The sequence below is a fragment of the Nestor notabilis genome, unplaced genomic scaffold (assembly GCF_000696875.1).
Source record: "Nestor notabilis isolate BGI_N333 unplaced genomic scaffold, ASM69687v1 scaffold5615, whole genome shotgun sequence".
Lineage (NCBI taxonomy): Eukaryota > Metazoa > Chordata > Aves > Psittaciformes > Psittacidae > Nestor > Nestor notabilis.
In genome coordinates this window covers 11,045-32,533 of record NW_009930511.1, presented here as the reverse complement: position 1 = coordinate 32,533, position 21,489 = coordinate 11,045, and the positions used below count along the sequence as shown (strand labels likewise).

The 21,489-nt window shown below is 39.5% G+C and overlaps 2 protein-coding genes across 2 annotated transcripts; one reads left to right on the top strand and one right to left on the bottom strand.

Moving 5' to 3' along the window:
* The first annotated feature begins 1,332 nt into the window (after window positions 1-1,332).
* Window positions 1,333-8,416, top strand: LOC104406446 (inhibitor of apoptosis protein-like). The gene is made up of 8 exons (XM_010015416.1): window positions 1,333-2,206; window positions 2,315-2,414; window positions 3,571-3,649; window positions 4,182-4,230; window positions 5,282-5,524; window positions 6,948-7,202; window positions 7,369-7,410; window positions 8,223-8,416. The coding sequence occupies exons 1-8, from the start codon at window positions 1,333-1,335 to the stop codon at window positions 8,414-8,416; spliced, it is 1,836 nt and encodes a 611-aa protein (XP_010013718.1).
* A 9,926-nt stretch (window positions 8,417-18,342) lies between these two features.
* On the bottom strand, window positions 18,343-21,150 carry TMEM123 (transmembrane protein 123; the record flags this gene model as incomplete). The annotated part of the gene is given in 4 exon segments (XM_010015417.1): window positions 18,343-18,367; window positions 19,304-19,457; window positions 20,894-21,098; window positions 21,100-21,150. Coding segments are annotated over 4 exon segments (435 nt in total), but the record flags the coding sequence as incomplete, so codon positions are not given.
* Window positions 21,151-21,489: the final 339 nt, after the last annotated feature.

Here is a 21,489-nt window from a genome sequence, read left to right as displayed (position 1 = left end):
TAATGTTACAAAAAGGCTTACTTTGAGATATTAATATTTCAATTTGTGTAGTTGCTGTTTGCATAGACATTGCACTAGCCTCATTTTGTATGTTTTGAAACACTCCTCTCTCTTCCTTGCAGGTTTTGTTCTGCCCGAAAGAATTCAGTGATTGAAACTATAGATACTTACAGTTTCTTCTTGTGAACACTCAGCATAAATATGGAGGCGTAGGCACCTTAAAGGGACATCAGTCTGAACTCTGGGAGGTAGTTCTGTGCACAAATAAAGAAACTAGGGCTTCAAATTTTATTTTTTTTTTTTTTTTAATCTGAGGATTCTGTTTGCCATAAGCATGGCATACAGAAACAGCTTAATTCAGTGGCATAAAGCATTAGAATGTCCTGACACAAAGCAATTAATTTATCTTAGATTTCATAACTCTATACTTGTAACTAAGGCACCAGGTTAAAACTGAAAAGCTCTGCTCTGTCTGTGCTGACAGTGTTGTAGACAGAAAAGCCTGGGGTTACTCCAGGCTTGTTAATGAAGAGAGTTCATCCATGTCAGAGGCAGTGTAGAGGATTTGTTTCTCTCATAGCTGAGTAGTCGATATACGTGAAGTTGAGTATAAACTAACTTCTTCAGTCTCAACAACTGCTACCACAGTATATGGAAGTTGAAGGTTGGTGTTTTGGTTTTTTTTGAAGTTTAGTAGTAGCAAATACTCTAGATGAGTTCAGTAATGTCAGTTCAGGGGCTTTTTCTTCATCTGCCATTTGAGCTTGGTAAACCATTATTTTCAGCCTCCTAATGAGGTTTACAAACTGAAATCTTTACATGTGTAAGCTGCCTAGGGCAAAATAGTTCTTAAATTACTTAACACATGTTCTGGTTAAAAATGGTGTCATTCTAGTTTCCTCCATCTTAGTTTCTTTATTGACAAAGGATTTTGATAAACCCGTTTGAGGTTTTCCCCCTCTGGATTCCACCTCCACTAGCCTGACAAATTGATACTACTCTCCCAGATGTAAAGTACAAGGAAAGCATGTTATGACTAGATGTTACAAGGGAATGTCCTTTTTGACATGCTTTCTTCAATTCCCCAAATGGGATAGGGCAGCTTTTGCCCAGACAGCAGTTGTATAAACTAAAATGCAAAACCTTCCCAGATGTTTAAACGCTGTTAATCATGGGGCTCATTCTATTCACATATGAACTCGAATTTGCACATTAAAGTATTTAATTTTCAAGCTTGCTTTTGTACAGATGGGGGTTATTCCAAATTGCCTTTAGTGCACACAACTACCTCCCAGAGGAAGACTTGTCCCATTCTTCCAAATATAGTCCATTATGAACATAGTGGAGAACAGCCCTTTCTTGGCTAGCATCATGAAGCAGAGTGCTCTCTGTGGTGAACTGAAGTACGACTTAACCTGTGAACTCTACAGAATGTCAACATTTTCTACTTTCCCCATTAACGTGCCGGTGTCAGAACGGAGTCTTGCCCGGGCTGGGTTTTATTACACTGGTGTGCAAGATAAAGTTAAGTGCTTCAGTTGTGGCTTAACATTGGACAGCTGGCAACCAGGAGACAATGCTATGGAAAGACATAAACAGCTGTATCCTAGGTGCAGTTTTGTTCAGAGCATGCTTTCAGTTAACAACCTTGGAGTGCCCTCTCATTCTACCTTTTCGTCTCCGGTTGTAAACAGTCTCTTACCATCTCTACATTCCATAACACTTTCTCCAAGTTCAGAACAAGTTGGATATTTCAGTGGTTCTTTTTTCAGTTTTCCTCAAGACCCAGTAACTACTAGGGCAGTTGAAGACCTTTCATTCTTGAGACCTAAACTTCACAATCCTCCCATGAGTACAGAAGATGCTAGGCTACGAACTTTTCAGTCATGGCCACTGACATTTATCTCGCCAACTGATCTGGCAAAGGCTGGACTTTACTACTTGGGGACAGCAGACAAAGTTGCTTGTTTCAGCTGTGGTGGTCAGCTGAGTAACTGGGAACCAAAAGATAATGCTGTGTCAGAGCATCGGAGACACTTTCCTAACTGCCCTTTTGTGGAGAACCTCACCCGAGACCAGCAAAGTTTCAATGTTTCAAATGTGAGCATGCAAACCCATGAAGCACGTGTTAAAACGTTCATAAATTGGCCAACTAGAATTCCAGTTCAGCCTGAACAGCTTGCAGATGCTGGTTTCTACTATGTAGGTAAGAAAAACTGAAGTGTCTGGATTTACTCATATTGCTATGTCATCTCTTACTTTAACATAAGTGGTGTGAATGATTGCTAGATAGTTTGCCTTGTTTCTTTTAAAGGCCGCAATGATGATGTCAAGTGTTTTTGCTGTGATGGTGGTTTAAGGTGCTGGGAATCTGGAGATGATCCGTGGATTGAGCATGCAAAGTGGTTTCCAAGGTAACTTGCAAAACCTTTAGCATAATTTGTTCACATCCTTAATACTTTAGTTTTGGCAGATACATACTGCACTTCATAGTTCTGTTTAACTTCACAATGTGCTGTACAAATTCACTCTTTCATTTGGGTGTATTTCATGTACCTCTGTTTAAAAGGTCTGAGGTGCTAAGGTGGCCTTAAAACATTTCTTCATTAAGGATGATATTTAATGCTTTCCACTTCGTAATTAAAAGCTGTGAGCCTGCATTGTTAATGAGCATATTTACCTAAGAGAAGCAGCTAAATGGCAGACTGGGGAGAGCAAAAGCTGCTGAGAAATGAAGTAGAAGGAACATCTAACTTGGTCTAGTTCTGTGCCCACGCTGAAAGCTCTTGAACTAGTCTTTCAGCTCGTGCAGTATAGTTTCGTAGGTGTGGTAAGGCTTGTGAAGATTTCAGCAGGTGTTTAATATGTCTCTTGGAAAAATGACATAACTTTTTAACATCCCCCATAATTAAGCGGCAGTTGCATACCTAATTGCTCTCTGTGCCTGTGGAAATCTCTGACTACATGACAGATAGCTGCACTTAACTTCAGGAAAGCTAATAATTCGCATCATAGATCTCCAACTAGTCTTTCCTGGGCATTTACCAGCGACTGTTGGACTACATGATGTAAGTAGAGTAAAATGACAGCTTTACTTCCTTCTGTGTTATGCCTGTCAGTAGATGAACTAAAGAGATATACTCTGCGTTAGTGAAGTAAATCTGGATTTGGTAGTGGTTTTGCTAACTTATTTTGAATGATATAAGTGGGAGATAAGAATGCTGAGATGTGAAACGGAAACAGTTTATCAGTGTACTGTGTAGTGATGCTGACAACCTGTCATTTCTCATGACATGCCATTTTGATTAGAAGTGGTAGCAGAATGTAAAGCTACTGCACTTATATACCTGAGCCTACTGATGGCTGAACCTCATGGGAAGCTTTATCAAAGTGTCACCAGGCTACATCAAGCTTCCAATTAAGAGAACTTTTTCCCTTATGAAGGAAGAGAAACATACACTTAAGTTATGCTGTGTTACTGTAAACTCCTTGATTCTTACATTGGATTTTTTTTTTTCCCTTGGTAAGTAGAATGTATAATTTAGTATACTTTTTCTGTCAATGTTTCAGATGTGAGTATCTGCTTCGTGTAAAAGGAGGAGAGTTCGTAAGTCAAATTCAGGCCAGGTTCCCCCATCTTCTTGAACAGGTAAACTTTACTGTCCTGTAACTTTGTTTTTCTCTTTAAAAAGCCTGCTACGTTTGTTTGGGGAGTTCAGTCCATCCTTCTGCCTCGTTTCTGCATATCTTTCTACTAGGTTTCTAATGTGATAAATGTTTTTCATGAGCACAAAAATCAAACCAATGCTGAACCATGGCTAATGGACTGGGACTAGTAGAGATAACCTGTACAGATACTTATGGGAAGTGTCATGAGGCAGTGAGCTCCTTCGTGTCAGGAGAGGGAAATTCTGATTATATAAACTTCAGTGAGTAATTGTTACTTCAGAAATCGGTTGTGGACAGCCTGAATTATTTCTATCCATAACTCTTATGGGAAGAGTAAGCCAAACTTCTCTTCATGGAAGTGAACAGTGCTAACTTTATATTGGTTATACAGTTGCACAAATATGCTTTCAAATAAAAAGCTTAGCATGGCTGATGAGGGAAGAATGTGTTAGAAAGGTATGTAGTGGGAAAAGCAATACTTGATACTAATGTAGTTCTTTTGTTTTCCATAGCTCTTGTCAACCTCTGATACGCCTGTAGATGAAAACATCGATCCCCCAAGTATGTATATTAAAGCATGCTTTTGAACTTCCTCAGCATTTTGGTTGGAACTAGATGGTCTTTAAGGTGCCTTCCAACCCAAACCATTCTGTGATGCTATTATTTTGTAAATTTTGCTATCCAGAGGTAACTTGCTTAACAATTCTTACATTTTCTTGGAAAGAACACTATTGCGAGGATTTTCTCAGTAATGTTGTAACATGAACAAGCTTCAAGGAAGCACCTTTAAGAGGTCTTGTCTTTCGTTTTACTTATTTTCATACTAACATCACACTGAGATTTTTGGTTTTGAATGCTTGACATCTGCTGTATCTGTGTTTTCTACTTTCATGGTTGGGTTAAACAAATCAATTTGGCATTTGTTAAATTGAGCTATGGTATAGAACTTGGTGGAACGGTTGCTAGAGGTTGTCATGACTATGTAGTTATGCAACTCTAGTAGTGTAGCTACATAAATTCTCAAAGTTGAGCAATCGTGGTCAAGGAGGGGGTGGGACAAGCTGATAAAGTGAAGTCTTTCTGAGCTGGACTGTAGTTATGGTGGAAATAAACTCCTCCCAGAGAGTGAGTGGGTTATCGTAGTTCCTGCTGATTGAGGGCAATGAGTTGGAATCTCACGTGTCTGGTGTTTAGTAAGTTGAATGGAAAATACTGATCAGGAGCTGGAATAGAACAGTTGTACTATTGTAAACTTTGAATTTTGACACACCCCCAACATTTTTCAAGGCTGAAGCTAGAAATGACTAAGTATAAAAAAAGCTGCTAAGAAACAATGGCATTATTTGTGGTTTCTTTGGGTTATTATAGATTTTAGTGAAAGCCGCACATGGATCGATGTTTAGTATTGGTTCAGTCCACTTGAATCTAAGTAACTGGCTTCCATTTTTTTAAGTTAACTACTTAAAACCAGCTATTTAACCACTGAAGCTTTTTAATGCTAGGTATTCGTGTATATATGCATATGTGTAGATAATGTTGCTGTGCCTGACTTCTGGGTTGTATAGGTGGTTTATTTTTTGTAATATACATGGTAATTTTCGTCTTTGATTAGTTATTCATTTTGAACCTGGAGCAAGTCATTCAGAAGATGTAATCATGATGAACACACCTGTGGTTAAAACTGCCTTGGAGATGGGTTTCTGTAGAAGGCTAATAAAGCAAACAGTGCAAAGTAAAATCTTGGCCACTGGAGAAAACTACAAGGACATTCAAGATCTTGTGTCTGATCTGCTCACTGCTGAACATGAGAAGAGGGAAGAAGAGAAAGAAAAACAATTTGAAGAAGCGGCATCAGGTATGCATGAGGCACAAAAAAAAGTGAAAGCAGAAGTGGCTTGTGTTATGTAGAGCTTTTATAATTGTTTTTATTCATTAGGTGATTTACTTCATTGCTATTAGGATCATCTTTTGTGAAAGCATTGTCAGGGTGTCTGTATGGAACTAGCAGTCTGGGAATTGCTTTGTTTCTCTTCAGGAGGATGGTTCATACAGGTGCTGAGGGTTCAGAATCACCTGACCCACTTCACCTCCTGGTGAGCCACCATACCCACCTCATAGAAGAGGCCAGAAATTTTTACAAATTTAGATTCTGTATGACATCCAAAGTTTGGCTTTTTCTGTGTCTGACTCAACCATCTAGGTCAGCTGTTTAACTGCGTTTGAGGTGTCTTTAGCGTTTCCTACTGTTTTAATACCGTATAAGTTTTGAAGCCTAAAAAAATCCCACTGTTTTTGAGTCTGTGAAGCAGTAATGAAACTTCTCAATTATCAAATGAATTAAGACTGCTGCTTTCCTACTTGCATGCACTATCAAAAAAGCATAGATGAATTCAGCCATTAAATCTTCATTTAAATGATTTTTTTGACTTTTTTGTGATAGGCTACATTAAAAAAAAAAAAAAAAAAAAAAAGGCAAATCTCCCAAGTCAGGTTGTACTGTACATTTTGGTTTTCTTCCACATAATTCTGTTGGACACCTCTTAGAAAAGTTTGATTTATGTCTACATCTTGGACATGATTTCGACTTCTACTGACTAAAGTTAACCAGTTGGTTGTTAGTGAGTCAGCACTGGTGTTATGCAGAGGCATTGTTCCTGCAATTCTGTGGAGAACCTAAGTTTAAAGGGTGTCTACAAAGAAGATGAAGACTCCCTTTTTACAAGGAGTCACATGGAAAAAATGAGAGGTGATTGGCAGAAGTTATTCCCAGGGAGATTGCTGTTGGACATGAGGAAAATTTTTCACAATGAGAACAATCAGCCGTTGGAATAATCCCCCTAGGGAAGTGGTGGATTCCCCAGCACTGGACACTCAGGATCTGTCTGGAAAGGGTGCTGGGACATCTAGTCTAGGTCATGCTTTGCCAAGAAAGACTGGACCAGATGATCCTTGAGGTCTCTTGCAACCTGGTATTCTATAATTCTAGGTGAGTCTTGCTAGTGTAAAGTTAGACAAGATCCCCTCAGATAACTTGACTTAGATGTGGGAGCAGGAGGCTTCATTTGTGAAAAGGTTTTAGCTCAGAAGCTGCTTGTTTGTGGTTTTCTTAAGTCTGTTCTTTGTGTGAATGCCACTAAAACTTACTCAGTTCCTAATTAACAATCTGTGGTAAATGAACATTTCAAATAGAGTTTAAAGAATGTGTGAATTATTGTTAAGCAGAAATGCAACTTGTAGTGTGTATTCTTAACAGAAATCTAATCCTCTTTGCATTCCAGATGATTTGTCCTTAATCCGGAAGAATCGAATGGCTTTATTCCAACGTTTAACATGTGTACTTCCAATCCTCGAGAGTCTGTTATCGGCCAGAGTGATCACGGAACTTGAGCATGATGTTATTAAGCAAAAGACTCAGACAGCACTGCAAGCAAGGGAACTGATAGATACAGTTTTAGTGAAAGGAAATGAAGCAGCCAGCATATTCAGAAACTGTCTACGAGATTGTGACCCTTTACTGTACAAAGATCTATTTGGTATGCCTGTCTTTCTTTTTTTTAAAGATACAACTTTATAGAAATACATAATCAGTGCTGCCATAGCAATCTAAAGATAAAAAAAAAAGTCACATGCTGTTTGAATGTAGATTAACCAAATGACTAGTTTAAGGATTTTTTTTTTTTTTTTCCCCTCTTATTTTAGTGGAGAAGAACTTGAAGTATATTCCCACAGAAGATGTTTCAGGTACCTCAAACTCTACGTTCTTACTGTAAAGGGTATTGTGAGACAAACAGCTAACATCCTAAAGAAGAAAATGACTTTGCTAAATAAATAGGTTTTATGCTTTATGCTCTCCCTAATTCTGCTTTGGTAAGGTGGACTTACCTGAAAAAGTTCAGTCTGTCTGCTGTGAGCTATGTTCTTACGTATGCTTTTGCATCATAGGTAGAGCTTTCCGGAGCTTGACAGTTTAAGCACACACTGGACTTGATCCTAATACAAGCGCTTATTCAGGCATTTGGTAAAGGCTGGACAATGAATAGTAGATTAGCATTTCACAGCAGGTATCATCATCTCTGATTTTCCAGAGTGGGTTATAGATGTCCTAAGATGTAGCTTGACCAACAGTGGGGTAGCAAAAAACTTGTCAGGCGTGGGATTGAGTTTGCTCTTGTTCTTAGTTCTGTAGTTTAATAAGTTAATAGACTGCAAGCAAGTACACAAGCCTGAATATAGCTCACTTCCACCAGTCAGCCTGTGCTCTGTGCTTCAAATACCCGAGCAAGAAAAGTACATTTGCCAAAATGTAAACATGGGGTTGGTCTCAAGATCTGCGGTTGGCCTCCAACCCTTGAGCTGTTTGTTGTCTCACAGAAGTGAATAGTACAGACTAGTTCCTTGCATGCCGCTTTCTGAACTCTGGAAAATGTACTTATTTTCTCACTGCCATCTATATGTAGTGAATACAGGGAGAGAAAGAAAGGGTAACATGGATGTATTCTAACAAGAATGCGCATATGTTCAGGCTTATTAAAAAGTTAAATATTTTCTTTCAGGTTTACCTATGGAAGAACAATTAAGAAGACTGCAAGAGGAAAGAACTTGTAAAGTTTGCATGGACAAAGAAGTTTCTATTGTTTTTATTCCATGTGGTCACTTAGTGGTATGCAAAGATTGTGCACCATCCCTTAGAAAATGCCCCATCTGCAGGGGGACGATAAAGGGCACAGTTCGTACGTTCCTTTCGTAAAGAGGGAAACTTCCAAAATGTCTTCGGCAGTGTCATCTTCCAGCTGCTGAAGCTTAAGCTGGCGGTGTCCTAAGAATGGAAAATCGTGCTACAGGAGATGATTAATTGACTAACTCTGTTGTGTAATAGTAAACTGTATCATCATTATGAGGATACCAGGCCTTCCTTGCCAAAGACTCTTTCTGTTAATAAAACTAGCTCAGTACTAAGGTGAGGTTTGTGTAACTTTCCTGTCTAAGGAAAGCAGTTTCACTCATATGCCCTTGTGTCACTTCAAATAAAAATCTTTCTGGTTCCTAAAAGGGAGCCTGGTGTAACTATTCTCATGAATTTCTTCCATGTGGATGTGAGGAAATACATTAAGATTGCTGTTTATTAATAATTAATATTGATTAACTTCAGCTGCTGTTTTGGTTTCTGTTTTGGCTTTCTTGTGGACTTCAGAAAAGAGGGTAACTGTTGCAGGGACAGAAGGACTTATTTTTTTAAAGTTTTGCCTTTGTCTAGGTAACTTGTGTAATGTGTATTAACAATAGTTTATATGAAGACTGAATTAAAATATTTCTGCTTCTCAAACGAGCACTTCTTTTCTCTTTTCCTATTGTTGGCTTTTTGCTGTAGACTTCTTTTCCTGGCAGAAGTTTGGAGTTGGTTATTTGCCTGCAAAAGTACGATAAAATTTAATGGTGTGTCTTTGTTTTTGAGCAGGGAGTGAGAGTCTGGTGTTTGTTGATTCCCTCTGGTAAAGTAGGAGGTTCTGATTGTCATCCTTATTTAAAAAAAAAAACCACCCTCACAAAACACCAAAAAACCCCACCCTAACGGCATCTGTGACTTCCTTTTCTCTTGGTTTTTCAAAGGATAGAAGTCCTGGTCCCCATGCCCTTAGAGATGAGGCAGAGGGTAGCTATGCAGCAATATAGCCTTTCCTTTATGCTATGGCTTAAAATGTAAAAGCTACTTTTCTGTGTTTTGAACTTAATTGTGATTGTGCAATTAAATACAATCTTCTAGCCCCCTCTGAAGTCTTGGGGTCTTATACTTTGTAAGGTGGTAGTCTAGGGACTTCTGTTTCCTTACTGTTTGACAGCTTTGTGTTTATAGACTTGCACAGTAGATACCCATGGAGGGAAGGGGTTCATAGGTGTTTTACAAGGATTTATTAATGTCAAACAGTGGAATGCAGGATGGCATCAGGTCCTGCAGTGGTGTTTTCAGTTTGTCTGGCTCTTACATCTGTTTTCTTCCGTCATATCTTAATGCCCAAGTGTGGACCTCTCAATCTTCATCCCTGCCAGCAATAAGATGCTTTTAAGAGTACTTTGGTGTCTTTATGTTCTGTACCGCAAGGTGAAAATACCTTTTCTTGAAGTTTGAGGATGCCAGTGTTTGCAAGTTGTGTGCATGTAACTGGCTTTCACTTCATACGTGGCTTTAGATATACATGTGTAATCTCTAAAAGGAGAGCACCCCGTGTGTGTGTGAAAACAGTAAAGCATATACATTAAAAAGAGCTCATTCATACTTAGAGGTGCTGTTATGTTTAGCATTTGTAGACATCTTTCCTGTTCTACATCTGAGTGGTAATTTAAAAGAAGTCCCTCTCTAAGTCAGCGAAGGAAATCTCTGGGTCTCCTGCTATAATCACCTGCCATTTAGGGCAATCTGTCCACTGCGTTTGGGGTTTAGGCTGTGTGCAGAGTTAACAATAGTTTTATTTCTAGCATAATTGCAGCCTCCGCATTGAATCAAAGTTTTTGCTAGCTAAAAGGGGCTAAACCATGTACTTTTGTTTGTTAATGACATGATTGAGGTTGCTCTGTTAACAGATTCAGGTTGTTTCAGTAAAACTGATCACTTTAGATTTGGACAATGGAGCACAAATACATTCTATCTGCCATCTGTTTGTCCTGTATCTCCAAGCAGCACATCATGGGCTTGAGTCCCTTTCAAAATACTACTGGAGATACTGATTTTGCGGTGTCTTTCTTGGCTGTCTGGGGGGTGAGGGGAGTGGTGTGAGAATCTGGACTGGTTTGTCTTTTTAAACATTTCTAGTGTGAATTCAGCAACATTGATGTTTGGTTTCACCCATGTTTTCATCATTTCTACACCACCAATTAATGCTGTGTATTAGCTGGCACTGTAATTGTTTTGATGCTGTGGTATGTGTTCCTTGTAGTACATAGGATTCTTTAACTGTCAGCTGGCTTGCTGTAATTCTTCTAAATGCAGGCTTTTGTCCAACTTCATTACATGTACATATCTTCTTTTAATTTTGATGGTAAACATGTAAGTGTTTCAACCTAGCATGTATTTTTAAACAGCTTTGATTAACATACGTTTGCTTTTCTGGCTTTGAAATGTTTCTAAAGGTTCTTTTGGGTAGCAACTAAAAAAGTTGTCAAAGGCTATGAAAGCTTGTTAAGGAGTAAAGCAAATGACTTGAAATTTGATGTTCAGACCCAGGAACTGGTAATACTGGAACCCTAAGTATGCTTATTACAAATTAAGATGAGTCTGCAGGAGGAGCTGGAGAGGTCAGGCTCACCTGGAGTGTAGAGTTGTTAGTATGTGTTTCTGAACAGGGAAGAAGATAGGGGAAAACAGTAGTAGGCAAACTTCTTAAACATTTTTTTAATGCATTTTTCTTTAGAACCATATGGAATTAGAGTTTTTCAAACATTGCAGTTACTACATACAGATCTGATGACAGGATATGCAGGGCTTTAGAAGTGATTCAGATGTTGAGTGTCATTTGTTGTGCCTGACGGTATCTTGGGGCCTGCAATGTACTTGCCAGCCCAACTTCAATCAGCACTGGCTGCTTGTATCTGAGCACCTTAACTGCCTTCTGGAAAGTGGATGATTTAGAAACTGCTAGGTAAAGTTCCTTGACCTTGTTTTGCCAGGAAGGCCTGTATAGGTTATGCTTTCCACTACTCCACACTATGATGGTTGTGGTTGCCCTGATCTCTAATGCTGCGAGTCTGAGCACTTCAACTCTCCTTGGTACTATTCCAAGTCAGCTGTAATAAAACTGATCCTGTAGCTTGTTGCAAACAGAACCGTAGCAAAATGTTGACCCATGAAGAAGACTGTCAGCACAGTGTTATGTTTGGAGAAGACAAAGTGACTTCTGTTCGTTGTGAACAATCTGACCATGTTCACATTTCATTCTGTGTCTATTTCCTTCTTTAAAAGCATTTTCCAGAGCTTCATCTGGGTTAAACAGCAGTAAACAGTTCCCCTACCCCCACCTTCCTGTGCAGCTCTGCTGACCCAGCAGCTCAAGTTTTCAGATGTCAGCATTCTGGGTCTGGGACTTGCCTTGATCTGGCAGAGTGTGCTTGCACAGCTTAGGGGATTTAGAGGGTGGGAAGTTTGGTATTGTTAGAGTTCAGTGGTCAGACTTGCTGTAAAAGAAGATTAGAAAATTATGTTCCCAGCTTCTATAAATGAGCCATTTCTTTACCTGAATGAAGCTTACCCTGTCTGCAAAGGATCTAGCTTGGAGTACTTGCAGTTTCAGATAGTGGTTTGAGATACTGCAAGGTACAGTGCCTTCCCAAGTAGCAACTGTATCTTTTGTTAAGCAAAGTGCCATGAAGCTTTATTGTAATTACTTAGTAGTTTCCTGCATGTGTGGTGGTGGTGGGTTTTTTTGGTTGGTTTTTGGTTTTTTTTCTCTCTGTGTGTGTTCTTTTTTTTTAACTGATGGCAGATCTTTCTGTTCTGTTTGACCAGGAAGCCCAGAGCTCTTCAGATTGAAGCCAGTGTGCAGGCCTAGGGTCTGCAAGTGCTAAGTCATTGTAACAGAGCACTGCCTTTATATGCTGAAATGAATGACCATATATGAAATATCTGGAAACTGCATTAGCATGATATAGATAAAGAAAAATCTTTATATTGCTGCTTTTTGTAACTGAGAGTGAGTGGTTGTTCAGTAACTCCATAGTGCCACGCTCTCAGAACTCAGTTCTTTGCTGTATTCCTCATGAGACAGAAGAAAAGCACATGAAATTGCAAACTGTGTTCACACGCCTTTAATTCAATGCTGTAGCGGTTGCATTGTAGTGAGGGTGGGTGTGCAGTATCGTGTTTAATGCTGCAGGTGGACTGAACTTGTAAATTCTGCTTTCTTGCTGTGAGTTATTCCTAGTGACCCACCTCAGGTATGTGAATTCAGGCAGGAGATGTTTTCTGGACATTGGAAAGTATTCTCTGTTCTGTTGAACCACTTAAAACATGCAGTTGTTGTTGTTCTTGTTCCAGAGGTTACTAGTGCAGGGAGTTAACTTCCTGAGACAGCACTAAATCACCAGTCCTTTGTTTCTGTTTTTAATTGAGTGTCTGCACACAACAGTTATTGATGCTCCAGCCAAGCTTCTTCACTGGTGGCTGCTGGCATGGGACTCTTCAAGCCCAAGAATCTGGGGCACTGCATGCATCCCGTGTGAGGAAGAGCAGAAGTCCAAACAGCAGACCTTGGTGTGCTGTCTTCAAAAAAGAAGCAGGTGAGTTGTTGTTTTTTTTTTTTTTTTTTTCCCCCCCTTTGAATAAATCAAAATATGCTGGAACAGAGCAGGAAATTGTGCAATGAGTAATGTCCTAGCAGTAACTTTCACATGTAATTGTGGCCTGAGGAAACTTCTTTTAGTTTCCCCAGGAGAAAAAAAAAACCTGGAGAACTTCCTGAAGGTTTCTAAGCTCACATGTTGGAGGGTGCACACTTGGTCAGAACAAAGATCTTTCGGATGCTCTCTTCATTTGGCATATAGAGGAATTAAATACTTGGCACTTATGCGGTATAGGATATTGGTTAGGGTTGTGATTTCCCAGTGGAATATAGCTTCAATTCTAAGGGAAGAATGAAGTCTTTAGAAGGGATTGTCATATATACAACAATCAAAAGAAAACCACACCTCATTTTTACAGACACTCGTGGCTTTTCTTTATGAACACTGTCAAGGAAACATACTTTTTCCTCTAGCACTTTAGAAGCACCCAGCATCTCAGTGCTGCCCAGGTCCAACACCTTAGTTTCCAAACTGCTTTCAACTTGATGTGAGAAGGTCAGAACAAACAATAAACTCAATCTTGAGTACTGGGGGTGAGAATATATTTCCTTTCAGTATTCTTAAAAGGACACTGGAGAGCCCCCAGAACTTGGAGTCCCTTGTATACTTTCAATTTTTGGAGCTCCTCAGCTGTTTTGAAGTGTAGGGATGACCTGACAGTGAAGGATAAAATTAATCACTGATCCAGTTTTCAAAGTAGTGTTTCTATAGCTAAGCAAACACAAAATTCTAATGCAAGCAAAGGCTTAGATACTACAGGATCAACACCAGGAACTGGCAGTCCCGGTGGCTGTGCTGTTTGTGAGAACTGTCAAATGCAGATTCCTGAAGTCATTTAACTTTCCTGGTTTTTAAGACTATCTATCTTGGTCATACACCGATTGGGACTCCCTCAGTGGAGCCCAGAGAACATGTTTACATCCTGCACAGATCCATTCTCATTGTCTGCTTTCATATTACAGCTAAATTCTTAATCTCTTGAGTTATGCAAACAATTTTCTGCTGCTGTTCCACTTTGCTTTTGGCAATATTGTCATTTTGTTGCTTATACCTTTTTCAATAAAGCATGTTAAGAATGGTATGTCTTCAGGGCAAAAATAGAGTGGTGTGAGTGTGTAAGAAAGAGTGTTAGCAGTCTTTGAATGAAAAGGAAAGGTATGGAAGTAGATTTACAAAGGGTTAATGTTCAGGTTACTGAATATTAACACAGTAACATGCTTCAATATTTTTTGTTTATTTTTAACTTTTTTAAAATTAAAACCCTAAATATATCACTGCAGCATTTCCGGACTGCTTTGAAGCCTTCAATGCAGGGCCCCATTAAAGCAATTAAGATGGAACGGCTATGGTTTGGTAGTAGGATACAGGCTAAAGGAGAGCTGCAGGAAAAGGAAAGCACTGTGGGAGGAAGGCAGGATGCTGCAGTCCTGAAATGTGATCGTATAGCTGATTTTGAGGGGTCTGAAGTACAAAAGCAATGTTCATGATACCTAAGGCAGCTATGTTCTGTAGCCACTGGAAGACTTCCCAAGCGTGTAGTATTAAGCGAAATAAATCTTGATATGAAGCACAAACCCATGAATGTTAGGATTAAAAACGAGTTTAAGGATTGTGTGACTGAGATGTAGTAATCAATCAACTAAGTGCTGGTGATGGGCTTAAAACATGATACTGTAAGTGCAATTCTGGATTGTGTCACCAGAGGGGCTCCTAATCAAGACAGAACCATGAACTGCGTTGCTCAGCCATCAGTACTGGTAACGTACACAGTCCTTCGGAGAGGATAAACTGCAAACAGTTGAATCATCTTTACAATATTATTAAACTCAGTTAAAGAACAGCTGAAAGACTGACTGTAGAGTAAGTATACCTAGCGAAGGGGAGGAGCTACCTACTTATCCTAAAATTTTGTGGCATAAAATGAATATAAACAGATCATAAACTTGTGATTGAATTTAGAATAGTTTATCACCAGGGAAGTGAGTGGGAAGATAGAACAAAAGCTGTGTGCTTCATCTTGGTCTACAATTTGGTAGACTTCTGTGGCAAACCCTTTCAGGTGTGTTTTCCTTACAGAAACTAAGTGCCAGTTTTTAGTTTTAACATAATCAAGATTTTTGATTATGGGGTTAAATCAGTTAGATAACTGATACAGTCAATCTGTCTGCATGTGTAGAGCATAGCTAAATTCAGGTCCACTGCTGTAGAGTAACATTAAAGACTGAGGCCTAAATAGTGGTATGATACACTGAAAGGCTGTCATAGAATCACAGAATGGTTTGGGTTGGAAGGGACCTTAAAGATCACCTAGTTCCAACCCCCTGCCATAGGCAGGGACACCTTCCACTAGACCAGGTTGCTCCAAGCCCCATCCAACCTGGCCTTGAACACTGCTAGGGGTGGGGCAGCCACAGCTTCTTGGGGCAACCTATCCCCATGTCTCATCACCCTCACAGTAAAGAACGTCTTAATGTCTAATCTAAATCTACCCTTTTTCAGATTAAATCCATTCAGCCTTGTCTTTTTGCTATATGCCCTTGATTTCTTGTAGTTCCCTTTTAGGCACTGGAAGCTGCTCTAAGGTCTCCCTGAGCCTTCTCTTCTCCAGGCTGAACAACCCACAGCTCTCTCAGCCTGTCTCAACAGCAGAGGGGGCTCCAGTCCTTGGAGCATCTTTGTGGCCTCCTGTTCGACTCCAGCAGCTCCACATCCTTCTTGTGTTGGGGGCCCTAGAACTGAACGCAGTATTGCAGGTAGGGTTTTTGTCCTGTTCCTCCCACTTTATACCTATGTAACAAAGCTGGGTTTTCACTTGCTGTTGGGAAGCAAGTGTAAAGTTAAAGGTGAGATTTATTAACTGCACCTTACTTTGTCAAGTACCCAAACACCTGAAACAAAGCCAGGTGCACTGGCCAGTGCACTTACCTTTGTACTGACACATCTGGAATCTTAAGAATATAATTTTGCTTTACTGTAGCAATGAGATTACAAAACACATTACAAATGATTGAGCTGGGCAAAAATGCCCTTGAGCTGGTATTCTAAGATTTTAAAGTATACGCAAGTAAGCTTTTCTTACTCGATAGTTATGACTGCAGAAAAGGTTGAGGGAATAGTTACCATCTAATAGAAAAAAAAAATCCAACTAAACTCGATATAGTAACTCCAAAGATTAAATTTTATTTATTCATCTGTACAATAGAGGTAATCCCAGTAATTGTGTTGCACTTGTCTTAATTTCTACAAAGGAACTGCTGTTCTATTGAAGAATTGTTTACAAACTCTTCGAGTCAAACCCAGATTTTCCACTAAACAATGCAATTAGAAGAAATCACAAAAGTAAGTTCAAATCCTGCTTCCCCCCTGTACCTTAGCCTCAGTAAAAACCAAACCAGCCCTGCTACCCCCACATCAGGTGCCTGGCTGGTGCTATTAAGGCTACTCATTAGCCATGCTTTGCTGGAGCAGCTGTGCCTTGGACACAACAGTTTTACTACTTCATGTGGAAAAGGAAAAATACAGCCACTTTAATGTTGCATCTCAGAATAAACGGTTGCTCAACAAAAAAGTTAACTTGTGTCAGAGCTGTAGTCTTACATTTCCTGATGAGTTGTACCCCATTTCCCTGACAGAACTACTTGCAGTTTTTGTTGTGACCTTCCTCAACTGTCCCTATCTCCCCACTGGGCTTTGCATGATGGATAGTGCCAGCAGTAACCAGGATGGTCAAGTCCCACACCAACTCTCTTCACCAGGGAGAGGTCTACAAGTGGAGCAGGACTGGATTCCTGCTCCAGTGACATTCCTCAGTGTTTCTTGATTCTTGCCCTAGTTTTCCTTACACCAGTGTAAATCTGGAGCCCATTGACTGAAGCCAGCAGGTTTACCTCAGTGCAAATGCAGAACTGATACATAAGCAGTATCAGCCATCTTGCACAGGACTCGCAGTGTATTTGGGCCTTAATTTAAAGGCCTTCTGAGACATGGCTCATTGCCTTCAGTGACCTTTTCACCAGACCTCTGTACACATGTGCAGCAGTACCAAGTTCTGAAAATAGCTGTAAAAATGCAGATCCTATTCTTCTAAAATGCTATCTTAAATATTTTCCACTTCTCTTTGTAACTTCCAATGCTTATCAAATGCTGCTAAAACATTGCATACAGATTCATAATAATAAAAATCAAGAGTGAAGTGATTGCTACATTCAACATAACTTAAAGCCAATTTTTAGAAGCAGTTTTCATATTTTATAAATATGAAGGTGCAATTACTTTTTCTCATTTTTATTTTACTTTTTTCAATTGCACATGCTTCATTAGTAGGACATGCTAGAAAAAAGAAGCTACGGATCGCATAGGCTGTTTTCTTATAAGCACCCATTTGGAGGAAAGGGTTGATGGATGGGTATCTATCTATCTATCTCCAGTCTGTCCATGCTTCCTGCAGCTAGGCTCAGGGAAGTATCTGCAGGTCATTGGTGAGCTAATGACTGAAGTGAAAAGTACACATTAGACTCATTTAAGTTGGAAAAGACCCTAAAGATCATAAAGTTCAACTGTTTAATTCAGCACTGTCACATCCACCACTAAACTATGTCCCCAAGTGCCACATCTAAGCATCTTTCAAATACCTCCAGGAATAGCGACTCCACCATTTCCCTGGGCAGCCTAATCCAGTGTTTGACAACCCCCGGATGGGGTGAAGAAGTTTTTCATAAAATTCAATCTAAACCTCCCCCTGGCACAACTTAAGGCCTTTTTTGCCATTATTACCTTCTCTACAGTTAGCAAACCATGTCCCCTTATAGCCCAATAAACTAAGTTGTTCAAAATCCAAAATTTCTAAACTCAAGTTTACATCAAACTTCAAAATAAATACAATTTAATACAAAATCTTAGGAAAAAAATACACCATTTTACTTGCAAAAACCTATGCCTGGTCTTAAATGTATCCTAATTAATCTACTATCTCCATTATGGAACACACTGGATTTATAAAGTATGTGTGAAATAACTGAACTTAATTGCAAGGCTGCAATCCACTGTGCTGTAATTAGCTATTTTAGACTTGTGTGTGTACCTGAAAATGACTGAAGATGTGCATTTCTTTATATCTGGTTACAAATACTGGAAAAAGAAAATACTGTCTCTACAGGGTGCTGAGTTCCTCTTCTTGTTATGAAAGTCAATGCAATAAAAATCAGGATGTTTAAAGAGCTTCTCAACATTTTGCAGGATCACACCCAAGGCAGGTTTAGAGACTGGGATCATCTTTATGAAAGAAACCCTTTCAGAAGTAAGTTAAACAGCTGTGACAGGATGGGTTTCTTCTTCCCTGAAGTCTCTTTAAATGATGGCATCATGTTCATCACTGTAATAGAAACACAGTAATTAATGTTATGCAGTACAAGCAACTGTCAACATGGGAAACAGCCACCCAGCTGCTGCTAACTGAGGAGGTTATTATTTATGAACAGAGAACATCTTGCTGGGAAGGACTAAGGGCACATTGCTCTGGGAGTTACAGTCCTCTCTGAGCCAAATCTGAAGTTAACGGAACAATTGCATTTTGCCAACACTCCTCCAGCATCACTAGCTTCATTTTGGCTTTCATCCAAGTATATATTTTTACATCAGTTGTTGCTCAGTCATTTTTATCCTATCTTACCTATATCCAGTAGTAACAAGCAATCTAAGCCAGTTTACAAGCCCAGCGACAGGTTTCCTTTGTATTAGATACCGTTGATATAAATTCTGTAATATCCATTCCAACACCACTGTGGGTAAACATGCAGCAGGGACTGGCTGAATTCCATGATCAGCAAGCAGAAGTCAAGATGGAGAGAAAACATGAGGCCTAAACAGTAGCATCCCAACAAGTCTAATGACATCACCTCACTTAAAAGAAGCTTCTCAACTGCGATGGAGGATTCTCAATAGGAAAAATAAAAGCAACCTGGTTTTAACAATTCACAGTTCTTAAACTAATTATGAGACAAGGAGGCAAGTCTGGAAGTAAACTGTGTAGAGCTGAGTATAAATGGCAAATGAGATGGTACAATTTTGATTGAACTACCCACTACAAAAGCGCTAAGATGCAAGACAAAGCTCTCTTGCAAAAGAGAGGCATAATAATGAGGAATAGCTGATGTTGTGAAAGACAAAATATCATAGTTAGATCTCTTAATGATGCTAACATAATGTACGTTAAACCAATGTATGCATCAGTTCATTCTCCTTGTTTAGTTTGACTGTGTCCTCTCAAGAAAGTAATAAATTAACAAGGGACAATCCCTTGGGAACTTACATGGTTCTGTACTGAATGCCTCTTCTAGAGTGATAGGTTTTGCATCCAATGTAGAGAATAACTAGGGCTCCAAGCGTCAGCAGAATGCCACCTACAAAACTGCCCACATCAAATCTGGAGGTTTTGACTATGACAGCCTCAGATTTTGATGTGCCTGAAAAAAAAAAGAAAAAAGAGAACAAAAGGCACTTTTTACAGAGCTTGCAAAACTGTGTTTTGTGGGACTTGTCCTGCCCACCCCACTGACATGTATCTAAAGACCCAGTCAGGCAAATGTAATTTACATCAACTGGCAAGATTCCAGCCAAGCACACTGAAACCTGTAACTCCATTTTTAAGAGCCAGATACTGGTTACACAGGATCCAACTGCTTGCTGTCTTTGAAAGACTGACTGTAACTTCTCTCCACTTCCCTCTTTCCCCTTCCTTTCCCCCTCCTGCTCTCCCCTCTTTCCACACATGCAGCTGCTGTCCTTCTTAGCCCAGTTCTAGTGTTTTTTGTATACCCTCCATGAGCCAGTCTAACTCACCAAGCTGGCCTGAAATTAATGCCAGAAATGAAATTAAAGCAGAAAAGGAAGCTGCTTTAAGTCAGTCGAGCATATTGTGTCAGCCTGCAGAGTGGTCCAACAACCACCAAGTCAGCCAGCATAGTTACATGGTAGGAGTAAAATACTTTTGGTGGCAATGAGCTGTTGGATTGCTTTACCTTGTCTCATGGAATTGTACAGTCACTCTCCAAGTGAGACCAGCTCTGTAGCCCAACACAAATATTGACATAGATAACATGACCTCAGGTAAGCTGTAGCAGTTTCCGTGTGAAAACTGGTTTTATCTGCTACAAACTCCCATGAAAAGACCTAGTCTGTGCCTGTCTCTATTTGTACTTGCCACAGGGAGCATTATGTAGCCAACTAGAAGTTCTGCTGATGACAGCATCACCTACCTGACAACACTTCACTGACACATCAGTCACCATAACCTGTTTGGAAGCCTAAGCATGAAGTGGAGCGAACATGCAGCTAACCATAAGGAAATACTGAATTCTACACCTATTGTTTTTAGGTACTGTCAAACTGTATTTGACAACTTCTACATGAAGAGAGATTCATTCATAGTCCTACTCTATTCTCTGTTAGGGATAGAATTAATTACACTGTTAACAGAACACAGTCTTTCTATCAAGGCAACAGGCATATTTTGAGCCACAGATCAGATGTGAAAAAGGAAGTATTAAGAGACGAGTTCAAGTAAGCTGCAGAAGGGAGAGCTGAACAAACACAGAAGTTGTATTCAAAAGCCAGACTTTCTCCTAACACTGCTAATCTCCTTGCTGGTGGCTGCTGGTTCAAACCACTTGCATTTTATCTTTTTCTTAAATATATCAGGTCTCTCAAGTTAAGTGAAGCCTTATTTAAATAAGTGGAGTGCTCAGAGCAACATCATTGTAGCCAACTCCATAATAAAACCCCACCTTACTCTCATTTTTTAGCATGCAAGTACCTTCTTTCGTAAAACTAACAACGTTACAATTGTACATGTGCCAACATGTATACAAACCTTTCTGAACATCTTGAAATGTGAACTCACCTGTTACAGAAGTGAAAGAAATCTTGGAAGCAGTCACCACTGTAATATTCAGTTGTGATGATGTGACTGATGGAGCTATGGTGAATCTTGTCTGGCTGGTTTTGGTGGGTTGAGTTGTCAAGGTGGCAGACATAGTGGTGTTGATTGTCTGACTGGTGCTGGTCAAGTGAGTAGTACGGGTGGACGTACCTGGGAAATTTTTATTTGTGATATCACACAAAAATACTTAAAAAAATAAACTGTATACTCATCGAATAAGACAATATTTATCATGGCTAAATAGAATGACTGAGTAACAACGAAAATGCCACTGCATGGCTATACAGGCTTGCATACAGACTCTTCCCCTGTGCATTTCATTTGGAAAGACCTAACTTAGATTTCTCAGGCTCAAGGTCAGGAACAGTTTAAAGGAAAAGCAGTAAAGAAAACCTGGATAATATCTGATAACTTTTAGAAGGGTCTTGTAATGTTCTCCAATTCCATAGAATCATGCCAAACTTACAGTATTTTAAAATGTGATGAAACCCTGGATCAAGATTAGCTTTCCATTAGAAGCACTCAACTTTTCAGAAAAATAAGCTTTTCTGACAAAA

What these genes read in the sequence shown, in the direction of transcription:
- LOC104406446 (XM_010015416.1), top strand. Translation starts at nt 1,333, where the DNA reads ATGAACATAGTGGAGAACAGCCCTTTCTTGGCTAGCATCATGAAGCAG. An exon ending in TCCCCCATCTTCTTGAACAG is followed by an intron (nt 3,650 to 4,181) that starts GTAAACTTTACT and finishes TGTTTTCCATAG; the next exon opens with CTCTTGTCAACCTCTGATAC. An exon ending in TGAAAACATCGATCCCCCAA is followed by an intron (nt 4,231 to 5,281) that starts GTATGTATATTA and finishes GTCTTTGATTAG; the next exon opens with TTATTCATTTTGAACCTGGA.